Here is a 20,882-nt window from a genome sequence, read left to right as displayed (position 1 = left end):
GAAGGTGCCCAAGGCCAGCAGGGACGTATTTACCCCTGAAAACACCTAGCTTCAAAAATAGCAAGTGGCCGGCATGCGGCCGGGGCTTCCCGGGGGAACAATGCCCGGCGGGAGGAAGCGGAGCGGCCGCCCCGTGCTGCTCCGTCCCCGCCTCGCGCGGGGCTGAGCCGCGAGCCGCTGTGTGCCGGCCCGGCGGGGACCTTGAACCTGCCAAAGATTTATTTTCCCTGACATTGGCATTGCATCGGAACATCTGGCATTCGGCTGATAATTGCTTGGGATCGGGGCGGAAGCTGCCTCTCCAGGCCTGGCTCTTCTACAGAGCTGTGTTTTCGTTACTTTTCTCCTCTCTTCAGCTGCAGAGCAAGGAAAAAACAACCGGGGCTGCACAGCTCATGGCTCCCGCTCCTTCCCCACAGCCCCGTGCCGCGGGCTCCCCGCTCCCTCCTGCGGTGAGGCCGTGAGCTGGGGCTTGTCCCTGTGGGGTGACGCCCGTCCTGTGGCCCCAAGCCTGGGTCCTGCCACCCCGGTACCCGCTGGGGCTGCAGCAAAAAGTCCTCGGGGCCGTGGTGCTGGGGTGAGCCACCAGTGGGCTCTGTGCAGACACGTGGGGAGATGCTGGGGTGATGGATAGTGGGGCTGTGGGGAGGAAGAAAAAGCAAATCCCTGCCCTGGCAGGAGGGAGGTGTCGTGAGTGGCCTCTTCCCCGGGGCCTCGCCTCTGCCCTCACAGGGAGATGGAAACCAGAGCCCCGGGGTCACCGCAGTGCCCAAGGGTCAGGACTGTGCCCGGCGCCGTGCAGGAGGTGGGAAATCCACATGGTAGGGACTTTGCTGCCCCAACACCTTGTCCCTGAGCACGTTTCCCATGTACCCCAAGTGGGCAGCTGGGCTCCGTGCCTGTCCCGGCCACTGTGGGTGCTGGCCTGGGTGGCCCAGGTTCCTTCAAGGGCTGGAGAGGCCTCGGCTGCTGGTCCCCGATGCTGGGTTCGCTCATCCTGCAGATCCTGCTCCTCCTGAGGCATCCTGCCCCGCAGCCTGACCTGGCGTGGCCGCCCCACGGCCCCCTCCCTCGCACCGTGGCCATAAATCAGCGTGGCCCCGGCGCGGGCGCAGGCGCTGGTGCGCTCGCCCCTGCCCACCCGTGCCCCCCGCCTCCCGCCGGAGTTCCTCTCTCCTGGTGCTTTATCTGCTGCAGAGGTCCCACTTATCTCCCCTGTCACTTTCTAATGCTAGTTTATGGGCAGCGTTTTGTAGCTTAATTATGATGTTTTTCTGCATGGTCACGTGGCCACAGAAACCAATAAGGCAACTAAGTTGGTCCACCTCGGCTGAGCCTGGCCCCCGCGGGGAGGAGATTGGCTGGTGTCCTGCACCGGGCGCTGTGCGCGCAGCCAGAGCCCCGACACCTCCCCAGCGGACGCGGGCCCTATAAATCCCCCAGCCCACTCCAGAGGGGGCAGCGGGACCCGGCACCCGTGGAGGCTCCTTGGGCTGGGGCTGCTCACCCGAGGTGCGAGCGAAGATCTCCTGGCACCCCCACCCCGTGTGCAGCGGGGCACAGCGCCGTGTCGCGGTGAGTATTTGCCAGCGGGGACACCCGCGGCCACCCTGACCTGCCTGCCCCCTGCCCGTGCCCTGGTTCCTGGGGTCTCTCTGGCCTGGTGGAGGCTGGGGACACTTGGCAAGGAAGCGGGAGCCGTGCGTGGGCCTTCGCTTCCCGTCCCATCCCCATGAGCGGACGTGGGGATGGAGGCACCAGCATCAGCTGGGCGTGGGGACACCCAGGGACACCCAGGGACACCCAGGGACACTCAGGGTCTTCTGGCCCTGCTTTGGGCCCCAAGGGCAGCAGAGCGAGGTCCCACCATGGCCTCAGCCCTTTGGCCTTGCTGCTGCCCAGAAATGCCAGATCCAGCCGCGGGGCAAGGGGGTGGCGAGCGAAGGACTCTGAGGGGCTCTGAGAGTGCAAGGGGTGGCGAGCCGGGGCTTCCTGGCCACCCCAGCTCCGTCGCAGCCCCCTCAAGCACAGGCAGCCCCCGCACCCCCAGCCCCTTCTGGGCTCCTCTCCCCGGTGGCAGCCGAAGCCCCGCGGCTCCCGGCAGCTCCCCTGGAGCTCACAGCGAGCGTGGGGGCTGCGGCCGGGGGGCTCTGCGGGCTGTAGGCGCGTTCCTTCCCGGCCAAACCATCCCGCGCCGGGGGCTGCCTGCTGCTATTCTTAGCCTGGGCTCGGCTCCTGGTGGCTCCGCAGCGATCCTGTGCCGAGCCCGCTTCCTGTTTGCCGCACATCCCTGCCAGCGCCGCTTCCTCCCCGGGGCACCCGCGGGCCGCAACGGGTGTGCGGGATGAGCCGTGTGGGGTGATCTGTGGGGGACGAGCTGCGTGGAATGGGATGTGCAGGGTGGGATGTGCGGGATGAGCTCAGTCTCAGGGCCTGCGACCTCCCCGTGGTGCCCTTGGGTGTCAAAACGCCTCAAATTGCAGCTCCATCCCCTGTGGGCCCTTCATGGTGCCGAGCTGGGCAGCCAGGAAGCATTTCTCAATGAGAGTAGGCCAGCCCCGAGGGGACGGGTTGAGCTCCCGTGCCTGGCTCAGGGAGGGAGCCTCGAGCTTCCCGTGGCCGAGCACCCAGACCAGGGCATGTGCCTGGCAGGGCTGGGAGCAGGAGGCTCCTCCTGCCTGGTGATGCAGTGCCAGGCCAGGCACAGAGTCACCCTTTTCTGTGTTTTTGGGCTCGGTTTGGCCCTGGTTGCTGGCCAGGGGGAGCCCCGAACCGGGCTGCAGCCCTGTGTGCCTGGGCAAGGCCCACGGCTGGGAGCAGGACATGTGTGGGTGCTGAGCTCCATTAGAGCAGCAGCCGCTCCTCCACCCCCACCTGGAGGCAGTGCCCGTGCTGCCTGCACTGCCCCGTGTGTCAGGGGCAGGGGGCAGCTCACCGAGCCCCCCGAGCAGCCCCTTCTCCGGTCACCCCTCAGCGGGACAAGGCTGGGAGGCTGGAGGCTGCTGCATTTGCCTGCGAGCAGGAAACTTCCTTAGACAGAACCAAACCCAGCTGACGGCGGGGACGTGCGCTGTGCTGGTTTATGGGGGAGTGTTTCAGCGAGCGTCCCTAAAAGTGAGGCAGGGATCTGAACGGCAGCAGCGAGTGCTGTCTGTCCGGCTGGGCCACGTCCCTGCCGCTACCGCTGCCGGTGGCCCCGGGGGTGCCGCACACCCAGAGCTCCTCACGCAGCTTTCCTGGGGCTCCTCCAGCAGCTGTGGGGGTATCGGGCCCGCTCTGGCTGTCCTGGGGGGCCGGGGGCTGGCTGCTGGCTGCGGGCACCACTCCGGGTGCTACGTACAAAGCTGTGCAGGCCGGAGCGGGGGGCGGCGGGGGGCTCGTGCGTGCCGTGGGTGCTGCGGGGCCCGGTGCCGCGTGCGGCTCTCAGCCCCTTGGTGCGGGGAGGTGGCCGCAGCCCCAGCCGGGGGCTCGGGTCCCATCTCCTCCTGCCCCGGGGCCGCCGCCGTCGGGGCCTCCGCAGCCGGGGGGCCGTGGCCGTGCCGTGCCGGGCCGTGCCCGCGTCCCCTTGCCCCCGGGCTGCCAGGTCCCTCCTCCCCAGCCCGTCCCCAGCCGCCAGCCGCCCGTTCTCCCAGAGGAGGTTCCCCAGCCCCCGGGGGGCTGGCCGCTCGCCCGCACCAGCATGGAGCTGCTCTTCCAGGCGCTATAAAGGGCTCCGGCGCCGGCACCTGCCGCTCGCTCTCCGCCGCGCCGCGCTCCCGCTGCCGCTCCCGGCGCAGGGCTCGGGGCCGCCCGGTGCCCGTCCCCCCGGCCCCGTCCCGCTGAGCCGCCGCCGTGTCCCGCAGCAGGGCCGCCGGCGGGGATGGACTATTCCTATGATGAGGACCTGGACGAGCTGTGTCCGGTCTGCGGGGACAAGGTCTCAGGGTACCACTACGGGCTGCTCACCTGCGAGAGCTGCAAGGTAGGAGCGGGCAGGGGGCTGCGGGGGGGAGGGGGGCACGGCCGGGGCCGGGGCTGCAGAAAGGGGGGCACGGCCGGGGCCGGGGCTGCGGGGTCCCCCCCGGGCCGCCCCTCTCCCGCTTTCGTTAGCGGCGGCTCGCCGGGCGGCGGCACGGGAGCGCGGCCGCGACGGGAGCCCCGGCGGCGGGCGGGGGGCTCGGGGCAGGGCGGGGGGCTCCGGGCGGGGGCCGGGGGCTCGGGGCCGGTGCCCGCCGCATCACCGCCGCTGGCCGCCGCAGGGCTTCTTCAAGAGGACAGTGCAGAACAACAAGCACTACACCTGCACCGAGAGCCAGAACTGCAAGATCGACAAGACCCAGCGGAAGCGCTGCCCCTACTGCCGCTTCCAGAAGTGCCTCACCGTGGGGATGCGCCTGGAAGGTAGGCACAAACGGGACGGGTCGGGACGGGTCGGGTCGGGACGGGTCGGGATGGGACGGAGCGGGACAGGACGGAGCGGGGGGCTCCGTGCTCGGTGCTCGCCCTGCGCGCTCCCCCCGCGGCCGTCGCGCTGTCCCCGGCCGCCGCCGCGCCCCCCGGGCCGGTAATTGCCGGGGCTGCTCCGGTTCCGTTTTTCCTCCCCAAGTTAAACAAAAATTCGTTTTTTCGCCTTGCCTTCTGCTTTTCGTTCCTTTGTTTTTGTTTTGTTTCTCCGGGGGTTTTGGCTGCCGCGGCTTCAACTTTCCAGGATTTTTTTTTTTTTTTCTTTGCTGGCAGAACGGTTGGGAAATAGCAGAGGAATTATTGTTTTCCTTAATCACATAATTCCAGAAGCTGAGACTTAAGGAAAACGTTAAATATTACGAGACTCACAATAAAACTGCGTGAGACCCACCACAAATTATATTTTTCCTCTTGGTGACATTTAGTATAACAGATTTCTCAGCTGCCTGACTCTCGGGGAGTGCAATTACATCCCCCACTGTTGTCACCTCGCTCGTGTCAGAGAAGCTGATCCTGACTGAGACGTTCGAGTCGGGCCCTGACATCCCCGCATCTTGTGTTGTGGTTTCTGCAGCGCTTAGCACAGCCCAGCAAAATACATCCAGGACACAGTTCGCTGCCAAGCCATTGCAAAGCAAAAGCAAACGCAAACGTGGAAAGGAAAACTCCTGCCGTTGTCAGCTCCCCCCAGCCCCTTCTTGCCTGAACCCGTTCACATTTTACGGCGGGTGGCTGGGGGCAGGCTGGGCTGACGCTTCTCACCTGGCCGGGCTGCCTGGGCAGGGCTGCATGGCGCGGAGTTCAAGGCGAGGTGCGGGTTAATTGCAAAGTACTGCGCGTACTTGCAGGGAGCGAGCCGCTGGCTTCCCAGGGAGCGGGGTTGGAGCGCTGCTGGGGCGGAGGCGCGGGGCTGAGACACAACATCGGGCTGCAGAATCAGCCCCTGCAAACTCCCGGCGTGGTCCAGCTTCCAGCCCTGTCTCCGGACTGATCCCAGTTCCCTGCTTCTCCCCGGACTGGAGTTACTGGTGCCCTGAGCCTGCCGTGCGCGGGCCAGCGGCCGGGCCAGCGCCGCACCCGTCAGCAGGGGTTTGGGAGTGGGGCAGGTGCCGGCTGTAAGGGACAGGCAGAGGCAGCTTTTGGGGGGGCAGATGCACTTTTGGTTTCCCATTTTTGGCTGTTTTTGTCTTGCTCACCATGCAGCTAATTTGGCCCCGTGTTTTGCCTGGCTAGGAGGGCAGCGGCCGGGCTATCAGCAGCCGTCTCGTTCCAAACAGCCTCTTTTTGTTTATTTCCTTGCTGTTAGCTGCAGCAGCTTGCTGGGGAGGGAGGCACCCAGAGGCAAATAGCATTCCTGTGGGACTCTTGTGTTAAAAACTGGAGCCTACATTGCCTTCGTTATTGCATTTTTTGGTCAGGGAAGCCAAGCTACACGGAGAATGCTTCAGCAACACAGGACAAAAGCAAGCCCCGAATGATTAATTTTGGAGACAAGCACGGTGGTGACACCGGCCCCCTCCCGAAGCCGCAGTGCAGCTTGTGGCTGGGGGAACCGTGGGGAAGGGGGCGCAGAGCTGCCGCGGGGATGGTGACGTGGCCAAGGGCCTGGGGCAGGGGGCAGGGGGCTGGGGGCTTCCCTTTGCCCACCTCTCTCCCTGCTCCGGGCTCTCGGCTGTGAGATGGCCAGGGTGTGAATCCAGTGGGATTTAGAAACGGATGCAGTCCTGAAATGGAAAAGGGGAGTAGAAGGTGTTGAAAGCCCCCTTCTGTCTTTGTGTTCCTGGTCCGAGAGGGAAGGAGGTGACCAGTGTTTGCCTGGAGAAGGTTTTGGGCAGGGAGGATGCAGGCGGGCTTGGGATGTGCTCCCTGGGCTTCCTTTCTCAAAAGGCAGGGGAAATGCTGGTGGGAGAATAAACCCCAAAATATTATTTGGAGTGGGTAGGAGATGAGGGCTCTCTTTGCACCCTACGGTGTGGGGCTGGTGGCGGAGGCCAGGTGCCAGCTGGGGCTTTGCTGGGGTGTCCCCGCGGGGAGCCCCGTAGGGCTGCTGGCAGCAGAGCCTGGAGGCAGGCACGGCCCGAGGCAGCTGCGTGCGGGGCAGGCTCCCACGAGCCGGGGAGCCGAGGCATCCCGGGTCGCGGAGGATGCCTGTGGCCGCGTGGCTCGAGATGCCGTTTCCATGAATAAAGAATGAGGGAGGAAGCACAGGGCGGCTCCCCTGGGAGCACATTCCTGCTCTCCCTCCGAACGCACTCCCGCCCTTCCAGCCTGCCCGGGGAGAGTCTGGGAGCTCTCCGGGGTCTGGCCACGCTTCCAGCATCCGCGGGGCACACGGCTGAGAGAGAGGCAGAGGTACCAGCGGCGACACAAAAGCAAGAACCGGCTGCTTTCAGCGAGGCTGTGAGCCAGCTGAGGGGCTTTTCCCTTTCATGCTCAGCCGCGGGCTGTGCTTGCTGGCTCGCTCATCCCTGGTGCCTGCCGAGGCGTCCAGCTCGCGGCCTCCCGAGCGGGGCTGTGCGGGTGGGCTGGCGGCTGCAGGTCTGGGGTGAGCTTGTGCTGCAGAGAAGCACCTGTGTGCTTGCACAGTGACACATTCTTGGGTTTCCTCGGGGTTCAGTGCAGGCCGTCAGGATGACTCCAAGAGCAGGGCACTTGGGCTGAGCTCCCGGCTGTGGCTGGCCCTGGGCAGCCCGAGGGCACCTCACAGCCGTGCACAGGGCTCTGAGAGCTCTGGAAATGGGAGAGGGCTGCAGGAAGAGTGCAGCTTGGGTGCACACAAGCCGGAGTTTGTGCTGCCCCAGGCTTGGCAAAAACAAGGAAATCCTGGGGCTGGTCCAGGGTTGAGGGCTGTAAAAATGAAAGCAGGCGTCAAGCCCCCCCTTGTCTGCCCAGGCTTCTGGGGCTCTGCTCTAAGCCCACACAGGGCACAACCTCCCCTATCCCCGTGCATTTCATAGCTCAAGCCAAGTATTTCTTCCTTCCTTGCAATTCCCAGAGGCTTTGAGGCACAGCAGACCCCAGCCCCGCAGCACAGCCCTGCCAGCAGCTCTCTGGGCAGCTGTCCCAGTGCCCCCCAGCCCCATTTGTCTGCCCCCCCTCGCGGTGCCCTCCCTCGGCGCGGGTTCACTGCAGCCTCTGCCGCCTCTGCCCCACAGCCGTGCGTGCAGACCGGATGCGCGGAGGCAGGAACAAGTTTGGGCCCATGTACAAGCGGGACCGTGCCTTAAAGCAGCAGAAGAAAGCCCTGATCCGTGCCAACGGCTTCAAGCTGGAGACCGTGCCCCAGATCGTGTCTCCTGTGCAGAACGACTACAGCCTGTCCTCCACCATCCACAGCATCCACGCCATGTCCAAGACCCTGCCGCCCAACCCCGCCGCCCTGACGCCTGTCGACTACGAGCGCGGCCCCTACGGGACGCCCTCCCTGGGAATGACTGTGCCCAGCCACGTGCCGCTCGCCGGCTACCACTACCCCTCCTTCCCCAGCCGCACCATCAAGTCCGAGTACCCCGACCACTACACAAATGCGCACGAGCCCGTGCCCTACATGTACCCAGAGACCTACCCCAGCAGCTCCCCGCCCGACATCCCCGAGGTCATCCTGAAGCTGCTGCAGCTGGAGCCCGACGAGGCCCAGGTGAAGGCGCGGATCCTGGCCTGCCTGCAGCAGGAGCAAGGCAAAGGCCGGCACGAGAAGCTCAGCACCTTCGGCCTCATGTGCAAGATGGCAGACCAGACCCTCTTCTCCATCGTGGAGTGGGCACGGAGCTGCATCTTCTTCAAGGAGCTGGAGGTAGGGGTCTGGGCACTGGGAGGGAGGTGGCATGGGGTTGTGGGCAGTGAGGGGAGCGGGGATAAGTGCCGGCAGGACGGGGTGCTGCAGCGGGCAGGATTGGGGCTGACGTGCTGGCAGGAGGGCAATGGCCATGACCACAAACCTGCCGGCACCGCGGGGCTCACCGTGCCCGGTGCGTCACGGCGGGGGCTGGTGCGGAGGCAATCGCCGGCAGAGTGAGTGCGGTGTCAGGCTCTAGGTATAATTGAAAAATGTAACGTTGAGGAATTATAGTTGAGACAATTCTCTCCTCCGCCTTTAGGAGGAAAATCGATGCTGTCAGGTGGGTGCCCGCGAGCAGCAGGGAGCCAGGGCCGGGCTGGGCTGAGGGCAGCTCCTCTGCACCGGCCTCAGCTGCCGGCAGCCGCACACTGGGGAGCACGGTGCTGACCCCACCTGCCTGCCCCTCGCGTCTCCCAGGTCCCCCAAATACTTACAGGGGCCAGGAGAGGGATGAGCAGGGCTGGGGCAGCCTCTGCCAGCCTCGCCACAGTCTCAGATATTTGATGTTTGTGTCTTGGGCTGAACTAAGATCCCAAAGTGCTGCAAAAATGGGAGAATATTTTGCCATGTTGGCACAGTGCTGTGAGATGAGTCCCGTGGCGGCTGGGAGAGGCAGGTGCCTTCCCGTGCATGCAGTGTGAGGCTGCACTACCCAGGGCTGGCCAAAATCAGCGCCCATCCCAGTGCCACGGGGACCATGCCCAGGACAGGGCCATGCTCCTTGCCATGCCCACCCCATGGGTACCACAGGGCAGAGCCTTGCTGCTCAAAATAGCCCCTAGCTATCCAAAACACTGTCAGGAAGTCGCATTGTGGGGCTGGGTCGGGCTTATTTCAATCATATCAGTGTCCAGCCTGGATTTTGGGAACAGGGCGGCTGTTGTTTTGCAGGAGATATTGTAAACAGTGTAAATTCAGCCATCAGCTGCATTGCCGCGTAGCCTTGTAACTCTATTGTCTGCCTGATCGCACCACGAAAATAGGCTGCTTCCGTGTGAACGCACCTCCGAGGGCACTCCTCCTCCTCCTCCTGCAGGGCTTGGGATGGTGCCACGAGGTCTCACCTGGCCGGGGCCACCAGTGCCCTGAGCACATCCCGGTGGTGCCCGGGGATGGAGCTGAGCGGAGCCCCCCGGGCACATCCCCCTGGGCTGCCCCGTCCCTGGGGTGGGAGCGGGCCGGGGGCACCAGCGGGCGCATGCCACAGCCAGCACCATGCTGCACAGCACCAGGCGTCCCCCAGCACGGGGCGGTGGTTTTTGGAGGCTGTGGGACAGGACAGCAGCTCCGCAGTGCCTGGAACCTCTCCCTCTCCTGCCCGGCGCATAAAAGCGTGCGGTAAATGAACTCCTGCTAGTGCAGAGTTTATGGCTTTGCCCTAAAGCCCACTAGCACAGCGTAAAACCGCGGCCTCGGGGATCGATGGCTGTAACACAGGCAGTCCCAGCGGCACAGCCGGAGCTCCCTGGAGCAGGGACACCGCAGCCCCCAGGGACCCAGGAACGGCCACGTGCAGGCAGCTGCTGCTGCCCCCAGCCAGGAGGGCTCCTGGGGGGGCAGGGCTGGGAGGGTGATGCACCGGCATCGCTCCAGGATGATGCTGAGCAGGGAGCAAGTACAGGTCAGCTTTCTGTGTCCCCCATGTGCAGTGTCCCCCCTCCCTGAGCTCTCCCAGCTGCCAGGGGTGCTGGGGCCACTGGCTCATGCTGTGTTTTGCAGCCAGACAGCTTCTCCAGGCCTGGAGTGGGCAAACCCTTGGGAGTGCTGGGGCGAGGCTTTGCTCCCTGCCTGGGGGAGCAGGAGCAGGTCCCCCCGGAGCCATCAGGTCCTGTTCCCGTTCTCATTCCCACACCAAAAGCCCAGTGAGGGACCCCAGCACACCGGGCAGACCGGACCCTTTGCCTTCTCTTCCCAGCTGGATGCTGGGGCCAGGGCTGGGGCCGTGGGGTGAGCCCCCCCGGCTCCTCCGCTGCGCCCTGGGAAGGACACGGGGGGAGAGGGGCTAACGGCCCCTTGACATCAGCTCGCGCGCCACGTCCGCCCGCAGGCACGGGGCAGCCAGATTGAAAACAGATTTAACTTCCCAGATATATCGTTTCATTTAAGGGCCAGTAATTCTGTCAGTCTGCCACTGACAAACGAGGGTCCCCATGCCAATCCGCCGCGAGACTGATGTCGCCGCGTTCATCTTGTGTCACCAGGCGGAGAATTACGGACTGCGCTGGCCTTCGGAGGCAAGACTAATAATGCCGCGCGGCAGAGGGGGATTTGGGGGCCCGCTTGTTTATCGAGGGCCGGCCGCGGAGCCGCGGCGCGAGGCCGCGCGGGCGGAGGTGGAAGAGGTCAGCGCTGATGCCCATAAATACGAACTTTAACTGAGTCTAGATGAGATGTGTCAGGACTGAGGGAAGATTTGCAGCAGCTCTTCAGGAAGAAAAATATGGGCCGGGGGTGAAATATATTTTGTAGGGTCGTGAGTCTCAGGCAACTTTGTCCTTTCAGATGTAATTTTTTATATATATATGGGGAGAGAGAGGGATGTGAGTGCACACGCACACTTGCACACTCACATTGTGTCTGCTCGAGGCTCCTTTTATACACAAATATCCTGCACAGTCTGGTCTAGATAGGTGATATTGCTACGCGTATCTATAAATATCATGCACACAGGGGTGCGATGACCTTTAGATTGGGATGAGCAGCCAGGAATGTTAAACAAATTGCCGTGGGTTCAGCCTGAGGCTGGTCAGAGCCCCGGCGGCTGGGCACGCGGGCTCGCTGTGATGGGTGCGCACAGCCGGGGGCCAGGGGACACCGATCCCCCACAGCCCTTCCTCGCTGCTCCCCACCCGTGGGCGAACACCAGCCTGAGGGAAACGCTGCTCCAAGGGGCTTCTGCGCTGTGCTGTCCTCGGGGCTGGTTTCCCTCGCTCCTATGAGCGATCTCGCAGCCACCACGGGGCCATTTGCAGTCGGCTGCTCCTCTGCCTGCAGCACGCATGGGTCATCTTGACCCCCATCTCCTGGCCCACAGCCAGCGCGTTTTTGGCAGATCTAAAATCTCCTTCTGGTCGTGGATGCTGCAGCAATGTTTAGCATCCTCTGCACTGGGGTAAATGTGACTGCTTCCCGTGGCTGCTGCTCCCGCAGCGCGCCGATGCCGAGGGCTGCTGCTGGCACGGGCAAAGGGCAGCAGCCCAGGGCCACAGCGCGTGCTCTGCCTGCAGGGAGGTGTCAGCCCAGCCCTGCTGCACGGGGCTTGGTGGTTGTTTTTTATTTTTTATGCTTTAAGCTGCACATGGCAGTGGTATCTGGGCAGGGGGAAGGGGGCCTGCATCTGACCATTAACACCTTACACTTGTGTGGGGTTTTGATTGCCGGCCCCCGGCGGACGGTTAATCCACTTTCGCACTTCCCAGCAGCCGAGGTGACAGGTCCTGCTCGCACCCAGTAATTGCCCGGGCTGCGGCTCGGGGTGCTGGTGCTCACCGCGTGCCCACGCTGGGATGGAGCCGCAGGGGCAAGCCCCACACCAGGATTTGGGCAAAGTCCCTTAGGGCAGTGCCGGGGTGTGGTTGGGTCGGGAGGCATCTGAGTGCTCCTCAAGCCCACGGTGTGTTGCAGCCGGTGCTGGATGGGTGTGCTGGAGCCTCTGAGCACCTTGGAGCAAGGTGAGGCTGGTGGTGCTCACTGGGATCACTCACGGTGTTGCAGGGATGCCTGAGTGTGGGCAGTGGTACCAGGGGGATGCCCTGTGCCAACACACGCAGCAGCACGGGGATTTAGCTGCTGGGGAAATGCCTGCCCCCTCCCTGGATCTTTACAGCCCCACTTATTGTAGGGAAATGGATTTTTGTGTTGGTTGCGGGTGTGCCTTCCTCAGAAAGGCCTTTTCCACGGCTGTGGTGGCAGGTGAGTGCTCGCCCTGCATGGGGAGCGTTTCACTGCCACGTTTTGTGAATGGGTTAAATGCTTTCTTTAAAAAAAAAAAAAAAAAAAGAAAATAAAAGAGAAAATAAAAAAAGCCTCTTAAAGACAGCTTGCATCAGGTCCTTGATAAAGCACTCCGTTGAAAAGCCTTGACATTAAAAGAGGAAGATCCTTTGCTTAACTTTTAAAGGCGAGTGTGCGTGCGTGCCGCCTCGCCGGGAGGACTGGTGGGCACCGAAGGGCCGTCCATTAGGAGCCCCCTCCTCTGCACAGTGCTGGCTGCAGCAGGGGCACAGGGAGGCTGCCCCCACGGTGGGAGCAGGGTGCAGGGATGTCCCCAAACACCCCATGCAGCACTGGAGCCCGTGGAGCCTCTGCTGGGCTCCTACCATGGCCCCACGGAGCCCCCAAGAAGGCCACACACGGCACACTGGGGCAGGCAGTGGGCACTGCAGGGCGAGGTGTGCTGTGGGTGGCGTGGAGGCGACGCTGAAAGTGCCTGCGGAGCTTGGGAGAAGCCAGCTGGTCTTGTTACGGGAAGAAACGGGGGTTTCGGGACTGTTTGAATGTTTCCTTTTGGAAACGATGAGTTTCTTTAGAGCATTTTTTAGAACAAAACCCTCAGCCTGTCCCTCCTGGAGCTCGTCCCGGTGAGGAATGAGGCACAGGAAGGAGGTTCCAAAACAACACCAGGAGATGAGCGGGGGGCTCGGCGCTGGCCGGGTGCTGCCGGCTGGGAGCGTGCGGCCGTGCGGGGAGCCCGGCTCCCTGCGCCGCTCACCAGCCGCCGGCCTTGGGGCCAGAGGTCGTTCAGAATGCAGAAAACCTCCATTTTGTTTTGACGCAGAATGAGCTTTTCCCCAGTTCTTTGTTCAGCAGCTGAGCAGAAACCCCGTGTCCTGTGGGGCTCGGGCTGGGTGCACGTGGCTGGGGCAGCCCTGCTGCTGTGGGCACTTGGCACCGCTGGGCACCTCCCTCCCCGGTGCCACCCGGGTCCGACCACCACCACAGCTCCCAAATACGCCCAGGCAGCCTGTGGGGGGTGCCGGGCTCAGGAACCATAAAGCTCTTTCTCATCCGACTTCCATTCGTTTTGCAATCTACCGACCCTGGTTTATTGCAGCCTCTTCAGCCAAACGATGGTATTATCCAGCTCCATGATACTGCATCTGTCTTCCTTCTATTAAAAGCAGCGAGCACAATGGCCCTGCAGAGCTCTTCTGGTGGCGCTGAATTTGCTGGGAGGGAAGTATTGATGATAAACCCCACGCCGGCAGGGACGGCGGCTTTGGGGCTGCCTCCTCCCTGCTGCTGGGGCCGGGACAGCAGCGTGGTCACATCCTGCAGCACCCATGGGCACAGGGACAAGGCAAACACGGCTGTTCGCTTAGGCTGGCTCATCCCAGCTATCGCTGGTGCTGCCTCCAGCCCCTGGCTTTCTGAGGAGACCCTGCAGGGCAGCTTGCCTCCCCGGGCTGAGCCTCTTAACAGGGGCATTTCCAGAAATTTCTTTGCAAACCTGGCCGTGCACGCTTGTAGCTGTCCCTGCGTGTCCACAGCAGCATACATGCAGAGATGCACGTGGCTGTGTGCAGGGGTACGCAGAGGAGCAGGCAGGGTGTGAGTGCTGGGAGGCACCAGGGTTAAAGTGCTGGAGGACGGGCGCTGTGCTCTGCAGCTGTGCAGTGACCAGGGACGGGCAGCAGACACAGGGCCTTTGTGCCAGAGCAGCGTCGCACTCCCCCGTCGGGATGCCGGGTGAGGGGATGCGGCCAGTGGTCATTTTGTTAAAGATTTGTGCGCGGCTTCGGCAGGATTCCTGCTGATAAGGGCAGCCAGCCCCGCTCCTCTGCTCCCCTCCCCTGCCCTCCTCCGGCCCCGCTCCCCCTCCGTGGGGTCCCCCTGCAGCTCCCTGGGATGGCCGTGGGTCTGCACTGCCCTGCGTGGGACACCAGGCGGGGATTAAAAAAATGTGTTTTTTTTTTGGCAGACAGTGCTGGTGGGGGCAAAGTCCCGGTCCCCAGGAGCAGTGGGGCTCCCTGTGGAGGTGGCAATGTCCCTGCAGCCACAGCCCTTCACCAGCCCAGCCCGGCTGCTGCCGGCAGGCAAAACTGGCCATGGAGAGGAGCTGGGGTGGGAATGGCCCCATGGGTCCGTCACTTGTGGGCCTTTGGGGAAGGCAGAGGTTTGGCAGGCCTCCAACACATCACGGTGATGCCGTACCTGTGCCAAGGCACTGCTCAGCCTCTTGGCAGGTGGCCTCACCCGTGCTCTGCTTCATGTAATGCGGGGCCACTGAACCTCCAAAAGCAGCACTGGGATGGTGGGGAGGGACTGGGGCTGCCCTCATCCCCTCTTCGGGCTGGGAGCGAGCTGGCACCCAGGCTCCTGTGCCACATCCACGTGTGCGGGGGCATCAGCGGCTCTGCCTGTGTTGCAGGTGGGCGACCAGATGAAGCTGCTGCAGAACTGCTGGAGCGAGCTGCTGGTGTTCGACCACGTCTACCGGCAGCTGCAGCACGGCAAGGAGCACAGCGTGCTGCTGGTCACCGGCCAGGAGGTGAGTGTGGGACTGCCCCTGGGGCTGCGGGGCTGGGGAGATTTTGGTCTCACTTCTGGCTGTGCTCCTCGTGGCGCGGGGTGGCCGGTTTGTGCTGTGGGCTGGTTGTGCAGATGATGTTTTTGCTGCGCTCTGCAGAGAGACCTGAGCCTTCTGCCCGGCCCCAGGGCATGGCCCCATCCCACTGCCCTGTGGGCTCCCGGGTCTGCAGCAAAACGTTTCATACAGGGGAAAATCCACGGCCGGGTGTTTATTCACAGAGCACTCAGCAATGCGCAGCTCTGCGGGGGGCCCGGTTCTGAGCAGCAGCAGAACTGTGGGGAACCCATGGCACCACCACTGTTCACTGCTTCTCCCCTGCTTTTGGCTGGAGCCGTGGGCTGGGGCGAGCTGGCGGGGGCGGCGGGGAGGGCGCGGGGTGCTGCAGCTGATGCTCGCCCCCTCCTGCAGGTGGACCTGTCGACGGTGACGGCGCAGGCGGGCTCCATCCTGCACTCCCTGGTGCTGCGGGCGCAGGAGCTGGTCCTGCACCTGCACTCCCTCCAGGTGGACCGGCAGGAGTTCGTCTGCCTCAAGTTCCTGATCCTCTTCAGCCTCGGTGAGCAGGGCACGGGCAGGGATCCACCACGGGGCACAGGGCCAGGGGCAGCGCTGCGGGTCGGAGCACCGCGAGGCTGCCCCAGGCGTTACGGGAGGCGGTGGGAGCGGCTGGGCTGGCTGCTGGAGGGATGGGGACTGAGGGGCTCTTGGTGAGGCACCGGGAGCAAGGGCTGATGCCTTTCAGCTGCCCTGCCTTGTGCAAGAGGCCTCTGCGGTTCCTCAGGCTGTTTCTGCTTTGCTCTGGCTGCGGAGGACGTTGCAGCCCCAGGTGCCCGCAGGCAGAGCCTGTTTTGGTCACCCACCCGCTGCACCAGGCGGGGAAACAAGCGGCTGATACGGCCCTGCAAAACAGGCGTGTTGACAGAGGCGGCCGCGGGGACGGCCCCTATCTCCCCCGGGATTTGCGTCAGAGGGCCCCGGCCAGGGGCTGCACGTTTCTCCTGATTAGGCGCTGCCTCGGAGCCTGCGGTCGGCCGACGCGGCAGGTTCACACGGTCCCTCCTCACCCAGACAAAATACGCGGGAGCCGCGGGCGCTGCCCTGAGAGCCCTCCCTGTCCCTGGGGCTCTGCCCCGCTGCCGCCCCCGGGAGCATCCCCCATCCGCCACAGCCATCGCGGGCGTGCGGTGCTTTGGCATTTTCCCACAGGCTCCCCCGAGGAGGGCAGTTTATGGGGTCCGGAGCCATCTCCAACCCAGCCGCCTTCGTTACCGGTGCTGACACCGTCCCCTCGGCCCCGTCCCGGCAGCAGCTCTCACCCCCCGGTGTGAGGACGGTGGCAGGGCCAGCGAGGGGCTCAGCTGGCTGCTGTGCTCCCGGCTCGCACCTCTGCTGCTGCAGCCCCTCGGCTTCACACCCCGCTGCTGCCACCGCTAATTGCGCCTGCCCGCGTCCGGGCCCTGGGGCTGAGCTGGGGCCGTGAGCCCAGCCTGGGGCATCTCCGTCCCCATCCCTAACCAAATCCCCAGCCCCAGCCCTATCCCTGGCCCCAGCCCCGTCCCTCTGCAGCCACGCGGTGCCCCTGGGGCAGCCCCGCTGCTGTGTTCATGGGCTGGGGAAGCAGCTGGCGTGGTGTGGTCACTGGGAATCCCCTCCCCAGTGCCTGGGCTGGGGGTCGCTGTGGACATTTCGCTGCCAGCAGCGGGTCCCTCGCTGTGGGATCCCAACACCTCGGGCAGGGTGGGTGTCTCGGGGCCTGGAGCCACACGGCTCTTCCCTCCTGCAGCTGCAGCATCTCCTCCCAGGGCTTTCTTTTTCTTTAGAGCTGTTTTGAAATCCAGAGAAATTAGATATGGGATTTGCTGTTCAAACAGTGATAAAGTGTGGCACAAACAGTGCCCGGGCTGGGAAATGAAGAAGCTGGTGGGGCCCACACCCCAGCCGCTGCCCCGCAGGATCTGCAGAGGTCAGGTTGGTCCCCACCACGCTGCCCTGTCCCCCATCCCCATCCCTGTCCCCACCACATGTCACAGTGAGCAGGGGCAGTGTCCTCCCGGGCACATGGTGAACGCCTGTGCCCGTGGAAGTTGTGCTGAGCACGGTGTGGGATTCCTCGTCCCTGGAGCAGCGGCTTCCAGGGAAGGCATGGAATAAAATAGCTGTGTTTTCCCAGACATCATGTTGCCCCAAATCCAACTTTTTCTCTCCATATTGCAGAGCTCACTTGGAGTAATTTGCCCTTCGCAGGCTCAGCTGTAGAGGATGGGATTGTGTATTATGTGCAGGATGTAATTGCCTTTAACAAGAGAATTTCCACATTTACCACTCTGGCATAGCACAATCAAAGCCAAGCCCTGCTCACAAGAGCTGCCATTTGAGTTCTAAATAGATTTCTCTCCTGAGCAGGTAAAGAGATTTAATTAAAATTAGGGCTTCTCAAAATAGCAATATTTATGAGGACGGCACAGGTTAGCTTTGTTCTACAGAAGGGCTTAATAGAGCCTTAATGGATTGACCTATCATTCGATTTCATGACTTACATTCATGAAGCAGCTACTCTTGGGGAGGGGAGGAAGAGAGGCTTTTATAGCCCACATTCCCTTAAGCGTTTGCAATTTATCAGCAGCTTCTCCCAAACAAAAGGAGCTGTGAATAGGAAGAACACTTGAGGGCATAGAAATAATCCCAGGCATATCTGTATGTGTGATGGGAGGCTTTGTCACAGGACAGTCTTTGCAACTGCTGCAGTGTCGCTAAATGAAGTGAGTCAATGTTATTTGGACAACATTCTTTATTCCTTGCAGGAATGAAAAGATTATTCAAATATTCAATTAAACAGTGAATAGGGTCTTTCAGAGAACCAGGTGAGTTCATCGAGTAGAACTAGCTATTGTTGAGCCAACTCAGGGGATAGATTTGACATTTATCAATATAACTTCTTTTTTTTTTTTTTAATGACTCGCACAATAACCTTATGCAGATAAAGAGATTTCATAACAACAACCCCGGGTAGAAGGGAGAGGGCCACAATAGGAGCAAATGTGCCGCAGGAGTGAAAAGGGAAGGGTGATCTGATAAAGTGTACCTTGGCACAACCCGTGGCACTCGTGCCTGCACCAGGCAGCGCCCACCCGGCCGCACAGCCCGGCCCATGCAGGGCTGGAGGCTGCGTCCCCCGGGACCCCCGGCAGTGCCTCTGCTCCCTGCTGTGCCTGTGCCAGGGCTCAGCCCCCTCACCACCAGCACCACGCATTGCCTTCCCAAATGCTGCCCAGCCCCTTGGCCATGGGCACAGCCCATTCGGCCCACAAGCCAAGTTCGCCTCCCTTCTTTTTTTGGGGAAAAAGCCTGAACTAGACCCCAAACCTCCCACTGCCTTGGTTGAAACCCCTGCCCAGATCCAGGAGCTCTGCATAGCCATGCCTGAGCTGCAGACCCAGAGCCGAGCCTGGTGCCAGGAGCTGGTGGCACCGTTGCCCACGCAGCCGTGGCGGCACAGTAAAGCTGCTAAATCCCAGCGCCCCAAGTGCTCCCAGTGCTGATGTCTGCAGCAAGGTCTCCCAGAGGTGGGTGCTGCGATACGATCCGTGTTTGGCTGTAGCCAGCCGATGGGGAGCAGCACGGTGCCTAAAGCCATTAAACCTGCCGATGCAGCACCGTGGCACGAAGCTTGACACCCAGCGCCTTGCCCACCGAGCAGCAGCAGCGAACCGAGCACCCACGCTGCGGCTGCAGGGGGAGGGCAGGCCTGCAGTGGTCACCCCGGGTGCCCAAAGTGGAGAACCCCTGGCCCACAAGCTGGGCTGGTCCCTGGAGCTGCCCCTGGCCCTGGCTTTGGTTGTGGTGTGGAGGTGGAGGAGCGGCTTGGGTGGGGCAGTGGCCTCGGGGCCACCCAAAGGTGGGGTCCTGCGGATAGGGCACGGGTCTGCAGCAGCAGGGGCACCCATGAGGTGGGCAGGGATGGGGACTGATGGCAGCACAGCAGGACCCCTCGTGCCATGCGCTGGCACTGGGCGCAGTGACTGCAGGAGCCTGGGTCCCACAGGGACGGATCCCTCCTGGGGCACCCAGTACGGAGCGGGGCAGGTGCCTGTGTTTGGCACCATTTCAGCACCCCTCCATCTCTTGCAGATGTGAAGTACCTGGAGAACCACACGCTGGCTAAGGACGCTCAGGAGAAGGCCAACGCGGCGCTGCTGGAGTACACCGTCTGCCACTACCCCCACTCCACGGACAAGTTTCGCCAGCTGCTGCTGCGGCTGGCAGAGGTCCGGGCGCTGAGCATGCAGGCGGAGGAGTACCTGTACCACAAGCACCTGAGCGGGGAGGTGCCCTGCAACAACCTCCTCATCGAGATGCTGCACGCCAAGCGGACTTGAGCGCGGCCCCGCGCACGGACCCGGCAGAGCCCCGGCGCTGACGGCAGCAGCACGGGGCAGGAGGTGCACCAGGGGTGGCCGCTGCCGCCTCTCACCCCGTGCTTCTCAGTGATGCTATTTAACCCGTACTATTGGAAAGGTCCCAGATGATTTATTTTAATACACAGTAAGGACTGTTAATGGCTGTGGGGCCGTGGGCTCAGCCGCTGGACTGTCCCATCGGCAGCGTGGCCCCGCAGCTCCTCTGCACACCCAGTGCCCAGCACGCCGCCTGCCCAACCCAGCTCTGTGGTGTGAGGAAGGGTAAAGCCCGGCTTTTCTCCTATTTATGCTCCTGTCCTGCTGTCCTTATGCACCATCTCCTTGCTGCCCTCCCTGCCCCCAGCCCAGCCCTGTCTCAGGACCCCTCATGCACAGGGCAGGGGAAGAAGCGAGCTGACCCCCTGCGGGCGGTGGTTTCACAGGGCTCGCAGTGTGCCCAGACACAAGCAGTGGCAGAGGATTTCTGCAGGAGCAAACAGAGCACTGGAGCTCCCGCAGTGTCGCTGCCTGCTGGGTGCCGAGCAGCACAGGAGGGGCCGGGCACTGCCGAGCCCTCAGCCAGGTTTTTCTCAGCGCCTGCTGGTGCGGGGGCAGCAGCCGTGGCTTTGCAGCCCTCGGCAGCTGCAGTGCGCCCTGTGCCCAAGGTCAGCTCGTGTCTGGGGTGGCAAAGCTTGGTGCAGAGGCTCCAAAAGAGTCAGTGCTGGGAGCAGAGGCCCGTCCCTGGGATTTGAAGCTGCTGCAACACCCCCCGCAGCAGGACAGGAGTGGACACAGGGCTGAGAGCTCTGTCCCAGGAGCATTGCGGGTCCCTGTGCCGAGGCAGCACCGGCACCGAAGCTCCCTCCAGCCACCAGCTGTGCCCTCGTCTTGCCTGAGGAGCAGCCAAGGGACATGACGAGGCTGGGGTGGGCTCTGTCCCCTCCCTGCCCACAGGTGATGCTGGTGGAGGTGGCACAGCGGCTGGCCAGGAGGGACGTGCAGGTCAGGCCCGTGCCGCAGCACTGGGCAGCCGCAGCAGCACGTGGCAGCACGTGCCCAGGGCCTGGGGTGCAGCAGCACCCCCTGCACCCACCTCCAAAATGCCGGAGCGAGGAGTTGTAAGAACAGCCCTGTGGTTCACAGGGGCCAAGCCGGGCCTCCAGGGCCCCGTCCTGCCACCCCCGGTGGAGCCCTCCCTGCCCAGCCCCTCCAGCACGGCCTCATCCCAGGGTGGCAGCAAGCACGGTGCCAACGCAGAGAGAGCCTGGGCCGGGGGCTCGCAGGCACCACGGGGCAGCACTGGTGGCTCCAGTTGCTCTCTGCTGCTGCTTCTCCAGCTCAGCCTCCACCCACCCCACGCCTCCTCCTCGGCCGGGTGCCCAGCGCATGGCCTCCCCCTGCCAGCTCCACCGTGGCTCCCTCGGTGCGGCTGGCGGGGGTTCGGGTGTCTCCCCGCTGTGGGTGGGTGTCCTTGCTCGGAGGGGGCTCTTTACGCCTCGGCTCTGCGCAGAGCTGGTGCCTCGAGGAGCTCTCAGGCTGCAGGCGAGCACTGCTGCAGACCGCTGCACCCGGAGCCGCTCACCCACGGAAGCTTGTTAGATGCAGAAGAGCATGTTTGTTTCTGCTTTCCGACGTTTGTGCATTCTCCTCCTGAAGTCTGTGGTTCGGTTTC

The 20,882-nt window shown here is 63.3% G+C and overlaps 1 protein-coding gene across 1 annotated transcript; it reads left to right on the top strand.

Moving 5' to 3' along the window:
- Positions 1–3,859: 3,859 nt before the first annotated feature.
- NR5A1 (nuclear receptor subfamily 5 group A member 1) lies at positions 3,860–19,189 on the top strand (the record flags this gene model as incomplete). Its single annotated transcript, XM_084298946.1, has 6 exons — positions 3,860–3,961; positions 4,239–4,380; positions 7,599–8,236; positions 14,652–14,771; positions 15,222–15,369; positions 18,942–19,189. 6 exons carry the CDS (start codon positions 3,860–3,862, stop codon positions 19,187–19,189), a joined length of 1,398 nt encoding a protein of 465 aa, XP_084155072.1.
- Positions 19,190–20,882: the final 1,693 nt, after the last annotated feature.

The sequence above is a fragment of the Netta rufina genome (assembly GCF_964035555.1).
Source record: "Netta rufina genome assembly, chromosome: 20".
NCBI classification, from domain to species: domain Eukaryota; kingdom Metazoa; phylum Chordata; class Aves; order Anseriformes; family Anatidae; genus Netta; species Netta rufina.
The sequence above is the reverse complement of the archived record's forward strand: the minus strand, read 5'-3'. Positions and strand labels throughout refer to the sequence as shown.